At 46.5% G+C, this 18,174-nt stretch overlaps 1 protein-coding gene across 1 annotated transcript in view; it reads left to right on the top strand.

Annotated features, from left to right (window-relative positions):
* The window catches only part of LOC144798233 (uncharacterized), a 197,805-nt gene that overhangs the window by 129,996 nt on the left and 49,635 nt on the right, over positions 1 to 18,174 (top strand). The window contains exons 11-12 of the mRNA XM_078668982.1: positions 650 to 757; positions 17,585 to 17,731. Coding sequence (XP_078525108.1) covers positions 650 to 757; positions 17,585 to 17,731 — 255 coding nt within the window. The remainder of the gene's footprint in view (positions 1 to 649; positions 758 to 17,584; positions 17,732 to 18,174) is intronic.

Here is an 18,174-nt window from a genome sequence, read left to right as displayed (position 1 = left end):
TTGACTATTAAATAACCCAAGGGAGGGCTTTGGCTGTTCCATAACCAAAGGCAGGGCATTGGCTGTTCAATAACCCAAGGTAGGGCATTGGCTATTCAATAACCCAAAGTAGGGCATTGATTGTTCAATAACCCAGGGGAGGGCATTGGCTATTCAATAACCCAAGGTAGGGCATTGGCTGTTGAATAACCCAAGGTAGGGCATTGATTGTTCAATAACCCAGGGGAGGGCATTGGCTATTCAATAATCCAAGGTAGGGCATTGGCTATTCAATAACCCAAGGTAGGGGATTGGCTATTCAATAACCCAAGGTAGGGCATTGGCTATTCAATAACCCAGGGGAAGGAAGGGCATTGGCTGTTGAATAACCCAAGGTAGGGCATTGATTGTTCAATAACCCAGGGGAGGGCATTGGCTATTCAATAACCCAAGGTAGGGCATTTGCTGTTCAATAGCCCAAGGTAGGGCATTCACTGTTCAATAACTCAAGGAAGGGCATTGGCTGTTCATTAACCCAGGGAAAGGAAGGGCATTGGCTGGTCAATAACCCAAGGTAGGGCATTGATTGATCATTAACTCAAGGTAGGGCATTCGCTGTAGGACAGAGGTCCTGGGTGATGGTGTTACATTGTTTCTGCTCTTTCGGCAGGTTTGGTGCCCCGAAAAAGACCCACCTACTGTACTGGGCACGGACGGTGCCCTCAGGATGTCAGAGAGCCCTGGAATCTGCGATGATGAGGAAACCAAAGTGACAGAGGTAAAGTAACCCTTGGACAGAAAGAAGACACTTGGGTATGGAGTATGAGTGGGTGGGGGAGGCGAGGAGTCAACCACGAGTATAGATGCGAGTACACAGGGGCTTTAGTCCCCTGGTGGGTACAGAATGAGAGCACAGAGGAGAGCTGAGACTGCACAGGGCACTTAGGGGTGGTGACCTTGGGGAGAGGATGTTGCCTTACAGCTAGAGCAGTTGACCTCGAAGCTGGGGAACCGGGTTTGAGTCTCGGCTACAACGCTCAACATCCTGTGATTCTGGGAAAATCACTTATTCTCCCCATGCCTAACAAAAAAGAATGTGTCCGCTGAAACTGGTGCTACTCTGTGTGTTAGAATTGGGGGTCTCTGTTTGACACAGGTAAGGACTTGTGACAAGCAGGGACCCTCTCCTCTAGTCAGGGCAAGGGACTTACACTTTAAATTAACCCCTGCTCGTCCTCTAGGTTGCGAGGCGCGAGCAGACAAGGCTAAACTTCAGTGCGTTATGGGTTAAGCATTAATTTATAGTAGGGAGAGCATATGCACTTTAGCACTTATCAGCAGTGGTAAAGTGCCCAGAGTCATTAAACCAACAAAAACAGGTCAGAGAGAATATAGGAGGAAGGCAAAAAGTTCAGGGATGACCCTGCAGAAAGGGCCAAGTCCAACACAACCCCCTTCCAGCCAAAACGCAGGGTACACCAATCACTACCTTGATGGGCTATCCTGCTTAGGGCGATAGAACATGGACCTGGCCGCAATAGCAGGGGCATATTCCAGTTCTATGCCAATCTGAACCCATTTCAAAACCTCTGTCCACACTTCAGGGTCCATCACCACCCCCTTTTTTTACCGCTTTTGGCCGCCATGAGGGTATGCTCAGACGTGAGTCCCTTGCTCACTTTGCCACTGGATTCAAGCAAGCCGGGCTGAAGACGGCTGGAATGCCAGAAACTGGTCCTCGGAAGCTTGTTTCCGGTCCAGGGAGGACATGGCTTGCCAGTTCGGGCTGGACTGTTCCCATGAGGCACAGGGACAGACTGATTTGCATATAGCCATGTCTGAACTGAGGTGGCAGAGTGGGCTAAAGAACGGTGATGGATTAAACCCAGATCTTTTGACTGGGGGTGAGTGTTTGATTGATTCAGATGCTCCGTCCATCACCACCCCCTTTTGTACCACTTTTGGCCGCCATAAGTGTGGCAGGGTATTCTCAGACGTGAGTCCCTTGCTCACTTTGCCACTGGATTCAAGCAAGCCGGGCTGAAGACGGCTGGAATGCCAGAAACTGGTCCTCAGAAGCTTGTTTCCGGTCCAGGAAGGACATGGCTTGGCAGTTCGGGCTGGACTGTTCCCATGAGGCACAGGGTCAGACTGATTTGCATATAGCCATGTCTGAACTGGGGTGGCAGAGTGGGCTAAAGAACGGTGATGGATTAAACCCAGATCTTTTGACTGGGTGTGAGTGTTTGATTGATTCAGATGCTCCGTCCATCACCACCCCCTTTTGTACCGATTTTGTCCACCATGAGTGTGGCAGGGTATGCTCAGACGTGAGTCCCTTGCTCACTTTGCCACTGGATTCAAGCAAGCCGGGCTGAAGACGGCTGGAATGCCAGAAACTGGTCCTCGGAAGCTTGTTTCCGGTCCAGGGAAGACATGGCTTGGCAGTTCGGGCTGGACTGTTCCCATGAGGCACAGGGTCAGACTGATTTGCATATAGCCATGTCTGAACTGGGGTGGCAGAGTGGGCTAAAGAACGGTGATGGATTAAACCCAGATCTTTTGACTGGGTGTGAGTGTTTGATTGATTCAGATGCTCCGTCCATCACCACCCCCTTTTGCACCGCTTTTGGCTGCCATAAGTGTGGCAGGGTATGCTCAGACGTGAGTCCCTTGCTCACTTTGCCACTGGATTCAAGCAAGCCGGGCTGAAGACGGCTGGAACGCCAGAAACTGGTCCTCGGAAGCTTGTTTCCGGTCCAGGGAAGACATGGCTTGGCAGTTCGGGCTGGAATGTTCCCATGAGGCACAGGGTCAGACTGATTTGCATATAGCCATGTCTGAACTGGAGTGGCAGAGTGGGCTAAAGAACGGTGATGGATTAAACCCAGATCTTTTGACTGGGTGAGAGTGTTTGATTGATTCAGATGCTCCGTCCATCACCACCCCCTTTTGTACCGCTTTTAGCTGCCATAAGTGTGGCAGGGTATGCTCAGACGTGAGTCCCTTGCTCACTTTGCCACTGGATTCAAGCAAGCCAGGCTGAAGACGGCTGGAATGCCAGAAACTGGTCCTCGGAAGGTTGTTTTCGGTCCAGGGAAGACATGGCTTGGCAGTTCAGGCTGGACTGTTCCCATGAGGCATAGGGTCAGACTGATTTGCATATAGCCATGTCTGAACTGGGGTGGCAGAGTGGGCTAAAGAACGGTGATGCATTAAACCCAGATCTTTTGACTGGGTGTGAGTGTTTGATTGATTCAGATGCTCCGTCCATCACCACCCCCTTTTGTACCGCTTTTGGCCGCCATAAGTGTGGCAGGGTATGCTCAGACGTGAGTCCCTTGCTCACTTTGCCACTGGATTCAAGCAAGCCGGGCTGAAGACGGCTGGAATGCCAGAAACTGGTCCTCGGAAGCTTGTTTACGGTCCAGGGAAGACATGGCTTGGCAGTTCGGGCTGGGCTGTTCCCATGAGGCACAGGGTCAGACTGATTTGCATATAGCCATGTCTGAACGGGGGTGGCAGAGTGGGCTAAAGAACGGTGATGGATTAAACCCAGATCTTTTGACTGGGTGTGAGTGTTTGATTGATTCAGATGCTCCGTCCATCACCACCCCCTTTTGTACCACTCTTCAGGGTCTACCAAGCTAATCCGTGGGGAACCCTTCTCTTCACCTGTGGGCACCACCTAGGTAGCATCTAACCTTAACCTGCTCACAGGTATGTCCCAACAGACAGACAGCAAGTCACAGTGGCCACTGACAGTAGTCAGGGATGAGACCCAGGCCTTATGCCTCTCAGGGCTCTCAAACCTCTGTGGCGTTAGAGAGCGGGGGGGCGGTAGCCCCAGGTGCTTGGCACCCTTGGTCCACTCTCCCTCCTGTCAGGTCAGGTATGACATCCTGGCACTGATCCACCAGCCCCAGGCCTGTACCCGGTGGCTTGAACAAAGACTAGGGTGGGCTCTCCCACATCCTGTCCTCCTCCTTGGGGCTCTGTACCCTCCCACCTAGAGTTGTACACCAATAAGCCACTTTGGTCAGGACACTGATTACAGTTGCCCCTTCCTCCAGGTCAGACAACACCTGAACCTGGCTCTCCAACCTAGGGTCTAAACCCTCCAGCAGCACCGGGGCCAGAGGCGAGGACTCTCTCCCTCTGCACCCCCTTCCAGATGGCTGTACCCCCCCACCTGGAGTGGTACACCAAGAAGACAGACGGGTAGGCACACTGATTACAGATGTCCCCCCCTCCAGGTCAGGTAACCCCTGTACCTGGCTTCTCAACTCAGGGACCCAACCCTGAAGTTGAACACTTGCCTGGCGTACCAGGACTTCCTTGGGACCACGCATGCCCCCCCTGAGGGTAACACATACTTCCTGTGTTGTGTGACAGTCTTCCTGGCGCAGATCTCTTGTCCCCTGTCCATCTGACAGTGCACGAAGATCCCCCAGGACAGAAGTGGTGTCACCATGGTCATTCCCTGGGGACGCAGCCATGCTGGCTGGCCTCTGACCCACTGGTTCTTCCACTGGGGACTCTTTCCCCCTCTCACCCCTCCATCTGGACTTCTGCACCCTCCCAACTGGAGCGGTGATGCCAGATACCGGAACTACTGGAGCTCTGCTTACTTGGGGCCCGATGTAGGTGGCAAATACCGGTCGGAAACGGCCGAATTCGGCCGTTTCCGACCGGTATTTGGCATCTTGAGATGTAGAGGGACAGATTTTACAGAATCTGTAAATTTACCGAATCGGTAAATTTACAGAATCTGTAAAATACCGAATCGGTATTTTTACCGATTCGGTACCTTCCAGATGTAGGTGGGACTCTTCAGAGTCCCTAAGGCCTTACAGAATCGGTATTTTACCACCCAATCCAATTGGGTGGTAAAATACCGATTCCAGGTGTGCATGCACATGTGTGCATGCACACCTAGCCATGTGACAGACAGACATGCCCTTAGGGCATGTCTGTGTGCCACATGGCAAACATGCCCGTCTTTGGGGTGCTAGAGGGTGTCAAAGTGACACCCCCTGCACCCTTGCTAAAATCGGTATTTACCGAATCTGTAATTACAGAATCGGTATTGCCCATTGATTCCTATGGGCTTCAAGGCCCATAGGAATCAATGGGCAATACCGATTCGGTATTTACAGAATCGGTAAATACCGAATCTTAAAGATTCGGTATTTACAGATTCTGTAATACCTACATCTCCCCCCTTCATATTTACCGACTCTTAAATACCGAATCGGTAAAATTCGGTATTTAAGAGTCGGTAAATATGAATTACCTACATCTGGCCCAGAGTCTCCACGTTCTCTAGATACTGGGAGATTCTCCTCAAATGGCCTACAAGTACAGCCTAGGCCCCTGACCTGATGTTCCCTTAAGAAACCATCCAGGCCCTGAGACTGGGTTTCGGGTTCCTTGGGAAAGATCCTACTCTCATTCCTCCTCCTTGGAGACAGGACGTGAGCCCCTACACCCCTCCCACTACACTGAGACCTAGCTGGGCTACACTGCACCCCTTCCTTCACACAGGACAGCAAGTTACCTGAGCCACTCTTGTGGGAATCACTCCCCAATGCTTCTTCAGACCCTCTGGAATCCACCAAAGGGTCAGCCTCCAATGTGAGCTCCCTGGGGTCAGAGGGCTCACTCTCCAACAGGTGATGGCATAGCTCTGGAAAACTGGGACTTACAATATGCTCTCCCAGAATTGGATCACACAGCCCCCTACAAGGGTCAACCAAACTATCCTTCACCTCACCATCCAGTGCCTCACACACATACTCCACATCACTCTCCTGAGATTGGCAAGACAGTATCTGTCTGTCTCTGTCCCACAACCCACACTCTTCTGGGCGGTCTCCACACTCACATTCCAGGACTTCAACTTTGGAGGAACCCCCCTCCCTGTACCTCTCATCTAGAGTCAGTAGAGTGTGCCTCCCACTACTAGGGCCATGAACCCCTACGCCATGTACCCTATTCCCTTCAGGGACACTGTGCACTACTGGAGCTACCTCATGTCCTTGAACCTCCTGGTGTATGTTAACCCCCTCTAAGTCAGGTGCCACATCTCTGGGTGTGTGTACTACTCTCCCAGCACTAGATACTTGAATGTTGCTGCCACCGTCTGAGCTGGACTCCCCCTCCAACTCAGCAAAGCTCAATCTCTGAGCTACACACCTTTCTTGTTGCTGGGCTGAAACCCTCATGGCCTCAAGCCCCTCGAGCTCCAAATCAAGTTTCCTTAATATAGAGTCATGCTCAAAATTCCTTTTCTTTTCTTCCAGGGCTAATTTCCTATCTTCTAGTTCCAGTTGTACATTCAGTTTTGCCATCTCCATTTCATGTATCCTGGTCTCCCTCCTGTCTGCCTACTCCTCTGGCGACAGACCTCGGTCAGAAACACTGCTACCCAATGGGGAGGTTGCACCCCTCCCTCATGGACCCAGTGGTCCCTCCAGCTGCTGTTCTGCATCCTCAAATTCACTCTCATTTCCTGGGGCATTCCTTGCCTCGACCCAGGCCCTCAGTGCCTTTTGGAAGTGCTCCCTTCTGGAGAGTCCAGTCATGGAAATGTTAACATTTTTGCAGAAGATCCTGAGCTGTTTCTTGGTGTAGTTTTCTAGTTTCTCCCAATCACAGTCAATAGATGAAATGGGTGCTGCCTTTTCCCTTCTCACTGAACCAGGCATGACTTTTCTTTAATAATGGAGATCTCTTGGCAAAACAAAAATCACAAGTATGTGGCTGCGTTATTGGTCTGAACTCACTACGAGGTGTTCACCAATCACTGTATATTAATTACAAATGCAAATTCGTGATCCTCACCGCTGCCTCCAATGTTAGAACTGGGGTCTCTGGTTGGCACAGGTGAGTACTTGTGACAAGCAGGGACCCTCTTCTCTAGTCAGGGCAAGGGATTTAGGGCCTTATTTATGAAGGCCTTGCGCCGCTGGTGCGTCACTTTTAAAATGGGAAAAAGTGGCGCACCGGCGGCGCCAGGCCTTCATAAATAAGGCCCTTACTCTTTAAAATAACCCCTGCTCACCCTCTAGGTTGCGTGGCGTGAGCAGACAAGGCTAAAGTTCAGTGCGTTATGGATTAAGCATTAATTTACAGTAGGGAGAGCATATGCACTTTAGCACTGATCAACAGTGGTAAAGTGCCCAGAGTCATTAAACCAACAGAAACAGAGAGAATATAGGAGGAAGGCAAAATGTTCAGGGATGACCCTGCAGAAAGGGCCACGTCCAACACTGTGTGACAAGGAGAGAGCGGTAGAGGGCCATATCTACAGAGATCTGGCTCTCTCCTCCCCTCTCCCTAGCGCCGGGACACAGTCAGGCTGCTGAGTCCCTCGCACACACCTGTACACCATAGTGCAAGGGTGTGTGTGTGTTAGTCTAGCATACATTTTTTACTGGAAGGGTTCCCTTCCTATACAACATACTATGACTAGACACGTTTTGAAATTTGTTCTACTTTGTATGTGGGCTGCACAGTGCAGGCAGCACACGTGCAAAGTTGGAAAAGAAAGGAGAAGTGAGAATATTTCTCCATTTACCGCCTGTTTTCAAGTGGCATTAATTTTTAGCACATACCCCTGTCTGCATTTGTAAGCAGCTAGGGTATCCATCAAAAAGCATGGTGGTAACATGGGAATGTAACGCCCCCTTGACCCTAAGTAATGCAGAGCAGCACTTTGCGCTAGTTTGCATTACTTTTCCTTACAAAGCAATGCAAAGATCAATTTGTGTTGCTTTTTAAATCCACTAAAAGATTTTGCATTAAAAAAGTAACTCAAACCAGAACCAAAACCTTTATAAATTTTGGCCTTGTTGCTTTATTTAGAATTTGGAGGATGGGATACTGCTTCACAAACATGGTGGTTGTCCCGTCCGCCCTATTAACAGTGTGTTGTAGCCTATGGGTCTTGAAATACAGTGGATGGGATACTGCGTCACAAACGGGGTGGGTGTCCCATCTGCTGTATTAAGTGTGTTGTGGCCTATGGCTCTTGTAGTATGGCGGATGGTATTCTGCGTCACAAACGTGGTGCATGTCTGGTCCGCCGTACTAACTGTTGTAACCTCTGGCTCTTGTAATACGGTGGACTGGGTATTGTGGTGGTGGTGTTTGAGAAATAACAATCTAGGCAATCATAGCGAACATAGATCAATGTCAATATTAAACAAGGAAATTAAGCTACAACAGTAAAGTAAAATTCAGTATTTTATTAGGAATTAAACAAAGAATCACATTTCAAGACTTGAGAAAAGGTTCTAATTAAAAAATTCTACATTTAGAGAATTGACATAATAATAAAAACATTTTATGTATTAAAACATTTCTTTTAGTAAACAACAAGTAAGGGGGAAATGAGTGGCAAGTTGGTACTCTACGCGCATTTCGGCGACCAGCGCCTTCTTCTGGAGCAGCCACGAATGATTATGATCGAAGTTTTTTGGATGTGTTGAATAAGTTGTTTTGGTAAAGCTGAACCCACATCGATATTCTTTATTTTGAGGGTTTATACTGATAAACTAAAAACAAGTGAGGTTACTTCTGCCGTCCGGAACCTTTAAATTGTTGTAGTCAAATAAGGATATCTTGACAAGACGTGAAAATGATGTATCCTCCTGATATGGGGATCTTTGATTAAAGAAAGCTTTTTTCTTTTTACACTTGCATGAGGTGCTTCAGTCTTGGCGAGGTAGTGACCATCACCGCGTAGATCGTGAGTAGTCGCTGTCCTGCCGCCGGAAATTTGGAGCCCTGTTATATCGTTTTGGACAGGGAGTTATTTTAATCAAAAAAAATATCACTACCTCGCCAAGACTGAAGCACCTCATGCAAGTGTAAAAAGAAAAAAGCTTTCTTCAACACATCCAAAAAACTTCGATCATAATCATTCGTGGCTGCTCCAGAAGAAGGCGCTGGTCGCCGAAACGCGCGTAAAGTACCAACTTGCCACTCATTTCCCCCTTACTTGTTGTTTACTAAAAGAAATGTTTTAATACATAAAATGTTTTTATTATTATGTCAATTCTCTAAATGTAGAATTTTTTAATTAGAACCTTTTCTCAAGTCTTGAAATGTGATTCTTTGTTTAATTCCTAATAAAATACTGAATTTTACTTTACTGTTGTAGCTTAATTTCCTTGTTTAATATTGACATTGATCTATGTTCGCTATCATTGCCTAGATTGTTATTTCTCAAACATTGTTTATCCCTGGTCTAGGAATCTGATTCTTTTTGAATACAGGGGGTCCTTGTTACATATACACTATTGTGGTGGTGGTCCCATCCACCATATTAGGTGTATTGTAGCCTATGGCTCATATAATATGTCAGACGGGATAGTGCCAAAAACTACAAAATTTGAGAAGGGTCAGAGGAGATATATTTAAAGACCTAACATCCCATCTCCAACAACAGTCATTTATATACCAAATTGGATGAAGAGGTCTAGAACGTGTGGTAACACAAGAGGACTACAAAAGAGTGGATACTAGAGTAATAGTTGGCCGAGATATTCCCATCAAACCACCCTAATTTGGCGGAGTTTCATCATATGGGATCTTTGTAGTAACACCCAGCTCTACCGCCCAAACCATCAGCTGATGGTGCGGGAGTGGATGTAGATCTTACACTCGTGCCAAACTTGTACTCATAGAGTGGTGATGAAAGTGTCTGTGCAGTGCTGTGGTGAAAGAATGTTAAAATTAACGACTCAGACAAGAACACATTTAATAAAGAAAGTCCGAGTGTTAAAGTTAAAAACACGCCAGGTAGTTGAAGCTAAAGACTACACTATGGCGCTGTGCAGGTGGTCAACATGTTTCAGCCCTATAGACGTGTCGTCAGGCTTTCGTCAGGACCAAAGATTTAAAGCTACTGCCACAAAAAGTGAATTATAACGAAGTGAAGTGAGAACATAAATAAAATGCAATCAGCTACCATGAACTTGGAGCCCCAATGTCCATATGTAGAAGATATTTTCCTTTCACAATCCTGAAAAAAATATAACCAAGATTATGTGCATTACTAATATATACCACAATTAAATAGCAAAGACATGTGTGTACCACACCATAAACGGGATCAAAAGATATCCCGTCCACCATTAGAGTCTACTTACTCATTTACAGAACACGCCACTTGTGTCTATAAATACTCACCAAGCTTTGCAAGGAAGTGGACCTCACCTCACCCGGCAACCGCTCGGGAATATGAGGCCCCGCTCTAAAAAGTGCATAAGAAAGCAAAATATCCAGAAGAATTATACGCTTTCCATCATTAGTTGCAACACTTATTTATCACAACCCATAAACTGTGAACTTGCATAAATGCGACCATAATACAACTTAAAACTTAAAAAGGGGGTGGCTGTAAGTGATGATATGCTATGGCCAAAAAAGAAGGGCTGTTTAACTCAGGCCAAAGCAACTACAACAACTTAAAACATAGGATAGATGGAGACTAACAAGGGTGAGCAAGAGCGCTACCACATGACAGCAGAGAGCAGCAACTCAGCAAACAATCTACCTCACTGTAGCATACTTCCAGTATGTACTGTTTAGACTCTCACCTTACCTGTCCGTCGGTACCTCTCTCAGGCGTCCGAGAGGAAGTGGAGGTACCGACCGGATCAGGAAGACTGCTTTAAATACTGCCGTCAATTGGTAGTTAATTTCGTCATTGACACCAGCTGTTTAGAAAAATCGCGTCTTAGACCGCGATGCGCATGTGCGTGAAACGGCCACTGCAGCAGTTCTTGCCGTCAATTGGTAGTTTGACAGAATCCGCGTTTCAGACCGCGATGCGCATGTGTGTAAAAAAACCACTAAAGTAAATGTCACCGTCAGTTGGCTGTTTTGGCAGAGATCGCGTCTCCGACCGCGATGCGCATGTGCCTGATACAACCACTACAATGACACGGGAAAGTATGCGCCGGGTTATTAGCCACGAAGAGCTCACACACCATCACACCATAGGCGCATGCGCACACAGGGAGTCCGTTACTCGTGCGCGCATGTGCTCTGCAGGAATATCTGATAAGACTGCGCTTTGAATATTCAGGCGCATGGCCCGTGTAAGCACAGCAGCGAAAGTAGATGATCAGTGACGCGCTGTGCCCATGCACATGTGGCTCAGGAAGCTAGATAACCGCCATTAACACACATAATTTTGTTGAATAAGTAAATCAGATTGCTGCAAGTGCCCAGAAAAATTTTTTTTGCAGTTTATAAAAGCCTCGATAGATGAGAGGTCAGGAAGAGGGAATAGCTAACCATCCCTCCTGCAACCAACGGGTGTGTGTGAGACAGTCGCCTAAAGAGGCATGCTAGAGGAAGTGTAATAATAATGGCTGTCTCACCACCTACAGCTGGTTATTATGGAACAGAGTGGATCCCCCTAACAGACTACAGATGTTCTTCTGCTAGATACAAGCCTACTAGAGGATTCTAGTTTATGATGGAAAAACAGATGTTAAGATCCCTCATCACATAGACGTCCATGGAATGGGATCGTTCAACCCTCTGCTATCACTTCGGAGCCTAAACACCCACCTCTGCTCTTTCACAAATAGGAATTTAGATTTGTCAATAATATGGGGTGGAATGTAAGGGTGTTCTAAAATCACCCACTTTAGATCTTCAACTCTGTGTTTCTTCTCAAGAAAGTGGTTGGTGAGACCAGTCGATTGCTTATGGCAGCGAATAGTGCTCTTATGCTCACTTATTCGTATTTTCATTTTCCTGGTAGTGTGTCCTATGTACTGTAGGGAACAAGGACAAGTAATCAGATATATAACACCTTCTGTGTTACAGTTCGTGTGTTTGCGAAGTATCCAAGGTGTCCCTGTACCTATGTCGACCTGGTCTGTTTTATAGGTCTGTGGACAGGCACTGCACGAGCCACATGGAAAATGCCCTCGTACTGGTTGGATGTTCCAGAGGGTATTTTGCTGTTCCACTTTCTTCATAACTGGTCTAGTATGCACCAAACTGTCTCTTATACTACGAGCTCTTTTGAAAGAGAACAGTGGTGAAGTGATAGTGGTGTCAGCGGTGTTAAGAATAGCCCAGTGTTTCTGCACAGTTTTCTGTATTCTGTTGGACAAAACAGAGAAGGTACTCACAAAGGTGAGTCTGTCCAGAGGTTCTTTGATAATTTTGGTTTCCAGTAGGGCGTCCCTGTTGTTATTGGACGCCCGCTTCCAAGCTCTACGTACCAGATGGCGTGGATACTGCCTATCCTCTAAATTCCTGGATAAAGTCCGAGCATGTTTGTCAAATGCTGCTCTAGATGAGCAGTTCCTGCGGACCCTTAGGAACTGTCCCACAGGGAGATTGTCCCGCAAGGCCCGCGGATGATGGCTGTCGTAGGACAGGAGTGAGTTCTTCGCCATTGGTTTTTTGTAGAGCTCGCATCCCAGATGGCCATCCTGCGGGAAAATCAAGATGTCCAGAAAGGGCAACTGTTGTCTGCTCCACTCTATGGTGAACCTGAGATATTGATTCTGATGGTTCAACCACTCATGGAAAGCCTCCACTTCCGAAACAGTCCCTCGCCACACCACAAGGATGTCATCTATATACCGTTTCCACAGCAACACCTGATCGAAAAAAGGGTTGCTGTGGTTGAGCACGATGTTCTGCTCAAAGAGGTGCATATATAGGTTGGCGAGGCTGGGGGCAAAAATGCTGCCCATGGAGGTACCAGAGGTCTGTAAGTAGATCTGGTCCTCAAATCTGAAGTGGTTCTCCATCATAGCTATCCTCGCACACTCCATGATAAAACTGACAGGAGTGATGCTCTGCAAATCACGTCTCTCGAGGAGAGATCTGATAGCTTCAAGGGTCTCTACCTGTGGGATACAAGTATAAAGAGACTCAACATCAAAGCTGACCAGTAGGTCAGCGTCGATGTCAAACCTTACCTCTGGCAGTAATCTAAGGACATCGGCCGTGTCCTGCAAATAGGTGGGCATCTCTTTGACAAGTGGTCGTAAGAAAAAGTCTACGAAGGTAGACAAGGGCTCCAAAATAGAGCCTATACCGGAGATGATAGGACGGCCCGGAGAAGGCCGTGTTGGTTTATGAATCTTAGGTAGACAGTAAAAAGCAGGCATGACAGGTTTATCTGTTACTAGGAATCTAGCCTCATGTGGTGTTATCCACCCTTCAGCACTCGCTTCCTCCACCATGCTCTTAATTTCAGTGAGAAGACGAGGAGTAGGGTCCACAGCAACGCGTTGGTATGAGTCACTGTTCGTGAGTTGCCTCAAGCACTCCTGCTGGTAAGAGGTAGTGTCTAAAATGACGATGGCTCCGCCCTTGTCTGCCGGCTTAATGATGATTCTTTGGTCGGCGGCAAGGCGGGCCATGGCAATCTTCTCATTTCTGGACAGGTTCTGAAAGCACCGATGTTCACTCTGAAACAGAGCCATGACATCATGAGTCACGGCCTGTTCAAAAGTGGAAACCTTGGAAGGAACCTGGTGTCCCAAAGGTGTGAAAACAGACTTAGGACGTAGGCCTGTGTTGGTCAACGGCTCCAATCGTTCAGTTGTGTCAGTGCCATCTTTGTTGAAGAAAAAGTGCAACCGCACTTTCCTAAAGAATTTAGCAAGTTCACAACGTGTCTTAAAGGCATCTCCTTTATTAGTGGGGACAAACCCCAAACCCCTCTCTAGTACTGATATTTCATCTGATACTAGGTCTCTTGAACTCAGGTTAACTATTACGTTCCTGATGTTGTCGGTGTTACTTGTGCTGCCTGAGCCGCTCTGCGACTCCTGGTTTGTGGAAAGGTTTGATCTGTCTCCCAATTGACCTGTTGTGGTCCTCTCCTCCTCCCGTAATTGCGACCTCGTCCCTGTCCTAAAAAAGACTGGTCTTGGTAGAATTGAGGGTGTGGTGGAAAGGAAGACATGGGATGAGTGAAAGGTGGTAGGAAACCCCATGGGTTGGGTGACCACCACTGTGCTTGATTCTGATAGAACCCTCTATTGCCCTTTCTTCTGTTAGGCCCTCTATATTGTCCCCCTCTCTTGAACTGGGTTACTCCCGCCCCTGTGTTGTCAGAATCGGAATCGGGATCTGAAGCTGAGGAGGAGTAATTAGACCCATATCTCCTCCCTTTGTTGTTGAAGTCAGGAGCTACCCAATCATCACTGGTGTAGGGGAAGATTTTGGTCATGGAGAACCGAGCAAGATCTTTCTTGCATTTTTCAAGTTTTGAAAAAAGGATGTTATCGTTGTAGTCCTTGCTGACCTTGTTAGTCTCATCTAGTTGTTTTTTGAAAATAGGGGACGTAAGTGTGGTCTTAATCTGTCCCTCAAGCAATTGTATTTCAATGAGAATACTGTCGGCTGTTTTTTTAGCCGTATTTATTATCAAGATTAGCCAGTCCCGCGTGCATCGCCATGCGATGAGCGACCAGTCACGCAGAAAGTCTTTATTTGTCAAGAAAAGGCGTGGGGTATTGGTCACAATCAAGCCTGTCGGCGAGAATTTCCCACGAAGATACTCTGCCATAATTATACCATGTATGGAAATACGGGAGAGATTTTTCTTCAGGTTTAATAACGTAGTCCAGTCGTCTTTTTTTGCGACCGTTAAAGCAGGTAAAGAGTCCAACATACTCGGGTTGTTTTCTAAAATAAAATTCATTGCTTCATCATCAAAAGCCAGCCCCATAAAGTCGGCCATGGTCAAACCAGCAAGTCACAAAAAATTGAGTGGGAAGAGCAAAAAAGTATGAGATAGTTTCAAATCACACCAGTGTAGCGACCCGCAACAAAGTTGCTCCACAACCAAAAACTACAAAATTTGAGAAGGGTCAGAGGAGATATATTTAAAGACCTAACATCCCATCTCCAACAACAGTCATTTATATACCAAATTGGATGAAGAGGTCTAGAACGTGTGGTAACACAAGAGGACTACAAAAGAGTGGATACTAGAGTAATAGTTGGCCGAGATATTCCCATCAAACCACCCTAATTTGGCGGAGTTTCATCATATGGGATCTTTGTAGTAACACCCAGCTCTACCGCCCAAACCATCAGCTGATGGTGCGGGAGTGGATGTAGATCTTACACTCGTGCCAAACTTGTACTCATAGAGTGGTGATGAAAGTGTCTGTGCAGTGCTGTGGTGAAAGAATGTTAAAATTAACGACTCAGACAAGAACACATTTAATAAAGAAAGTCCGAGTGTTAAAGTTAAAAACACGCCAGGTAGTTGAAGCTAAAGACTACACTATGGCGCTGTGCAGGTGGTCAACATGTTTCAGCCCTATAGACGTGTCGTCAGGCTTTCGTCAGGACCAAAGATTTAAAGCTACTGCCACAAAAAGTGAATTATAACGAAGTGAAGTGAGAACATAAATAAAATGCAATCAGCTACCATGAACTTGGAGCCCCAATGTCCATATGTAGAAGATATTTTCCTTTCACAATCCTGAAAAAAATATAACCAAGATTATGTGCATTACTAATATATACCACAATTAAATAGCAAAGACATGTGTGTACCACACCATAAACGGGATCAAAAGATATCCCGTCCACCATTAGAGTCTACTTACTCATTTACAGAACACGCCACTTGTGTCTATAAATACTCACCAAGCTTTGCAAGGAAGTGGACCTCACCTCACCCGGCAACCGCTCGGGAATATGAGGCCCCGCTCTAAAAAGTGCATAAGAAAGCAAAATATCCAGAAGAATTATACGCTTTCCATCATTAGTTGCAACACTTATTTATCACAACCCATAAACTGTGAACTTGCATAAATGCGACCATAATACAACTTAAAACTTAAAAAGGGGGTGGCTGTAAGTGATGATATGCTATGGCCAAAAAAGAAGGGCTGTTTAACTCAGGCCAAAGCAACTACAACAACTTAAAACATAGGATAGATGGAGACTAACAAGGGTGAGCAAGAGCGCTACCACATGACAGCAGAGAGCAGCAACTCAGCAAACAATCTACCTCACTGTAGCATACTTCCAGTATGTACTGTTTAGACTCTCACCTTACCTGTCCGTCGGTACCTCTCTCAGGCGTCCGAGAGGAAGTGGAGGTACCGACCGGATCAGGAAGACTGCTTTAAATACTGCCGTCAATTGGTAGTTAATTTCGTTGGTTGCAGGAGGGATGGTTAGCTATTCCCTCTTCCTGACCTCTCATCTATCTTAAACAGCCCTTCTTTTTTGGCCATAGCATATCATCACTTACAGCCACCCCCTTTTTAAGTTTTAAGTTGTATTATGGTCGCATTTATGCAAGTTCACAGTTTATGGGTTGTGATAAATAAGTGTTGCAACTAATGATGGAAAGCGTATAATTCTTCTGGATATTTTGCTTTCTTATGCACTTTTTAGAGCGGGGCCTCATATTCCCGAGCGGTTGCCGGGTGAGGTGAGGTCCACTTCCTTGCAAAGCTTGGTGAGTATTTATAGACACAAGTGGCGTGTTCTGTAAATGAGTAAGTAGACTCTAATGGTGGACGGGATATCTTTTGATCCCGTTTATGGTGTGGTACACACATGTCTTTGCTATTTAATTGTGGTATATATTAGTAATGCACATAATCTTGGTTATATTTTTTTCAGGATTGTGAAAGGAAAATATCTTCTACATATGGACATTGGGGCTCCAAGTTCATGGTAGCTGATTGCATTTTATTTATGTTCTCACTTCACTTCGTTATAATTCACTTTTTGTGGCAGTAGCTTTAAATCTTTGGTCCTGACGAAAGCCTGACGACACGTCTATAGGGCTGAAACATGTTGACCACCTGCACAGCGCCATAGTGTAGTCTTTAGCTTCAACTACCTGGCGTGTTTTTAACTTTAACACTCGGACTTTCTTTATTAAATGTGTTCTTGTCTGAGTCGTTAATTTTAACATTCTTTCACCACAGCACTGCACAGACACTTTCATCACCACTCTATGAGTACAAGTTTGGCACGAGTGTAAGATCTACATCCACTCCCGCACCATCAGCTGATGGTTTGGGCGGTAGAGCTGGGTGTTACTACAAAGATCCCATATGATGAAACTCCGCCAAATTAGGGTGGTTTGATGGGAATATCTCGGCCAACTATTACTCTAGTATCCACTCTTTTGTAGTCCTCTTGTGTTACCACACGTTCTAGACCTCTTCATCCAATTTGGTATATAAAAGACGGGATAGTGCCTCACAAAGGTAGTGCATGTACTGTCCGCTGTATTAAGTGTGTTGTAGCCTATGCCTCTTGTATTACGGTGGACTAAGTACTGCGTCACAAATGTGGTGGATGTCCCGTCCACCATATTAAAAGTGTATTGTAGACTATGGCTCATATAGTACAGCGGACGGGAAACTGCGTCACAAATGTGGTGGTTGTTCTGTCCGCTGTACTAAGGGTTATAGGCTATGGCTCTTGTAATATGGCGGACAGTATATCCATCACATTTTAAAAGAGTATCCTGCCCGTCAAACTTTGAATATGACCCAATGTGAGTTCAAGTATTGAGTGTTGGAATTCTGGGCTCATGGATACTTTATTTTCCTCCTTTACGCAGGCAGTCCTGTCTGAAGATGTCTTTCCTTATATGCTCGGTTACGAAGTTGCCCAAGAATTGACTAAGATCCTTGTTAGAAATGCAGACTGTCAACAAACTGAAGCAAACCAAAGTACAGGACAGCCCGGCTTGAGGGAAGAAACCCCTGTGAGTACAGAGTGTGAGGCACAGCCTGAAGAGGATGAGACTAGGAATGAGGGGCGGTTCATAACTGAGAGGAGGTCCTGTGAGTGCAGAGTCTGAGGATAAGTGAGGGTTAAGTTGAGCATCTTTCCTCAAAGTAGGAATGCTTGATAAGACAGACTGTAAAGGGCACAGAAAGGAAGCCTGGGATGGAGCCAGAAGCCTAGAGATGTTAGCCAAGGAAGAAGTACAGAGTGAGTACAGAGTGTAGCATGAGGTGGAGATAGGAACACAGAGATCTTAGCCAAGGAGGAGTACCGAATGAGTATTGAGTGTATAGGATACGAGGGTGGGGACCAGCCAATCAGGCGAGATGTACTAAAGGAAGCTAGAAATGCACCTGCGGTGTGCACGATACGGAGCTGCGCGCACTCCTGTGGAGCTAGCTACCTACCCCGTGTTCACCT

This window comes from Lissotriton helveticus, chromosome 12 (genome assembly GCF_964261635.1).
Source record: "Lissotriton helveticus chromosome 12, aLisHel1.1, whole genome shotgun sequence".
NCBI lineage: Eukaryota > Metazoa > Chordata > Amphibia > Caudata > Salamandridae > Lissotriton > Lissotriton helveticus.
This window is presented reverse-complemented; position numbering and strand designations above follow the sequence as displayed.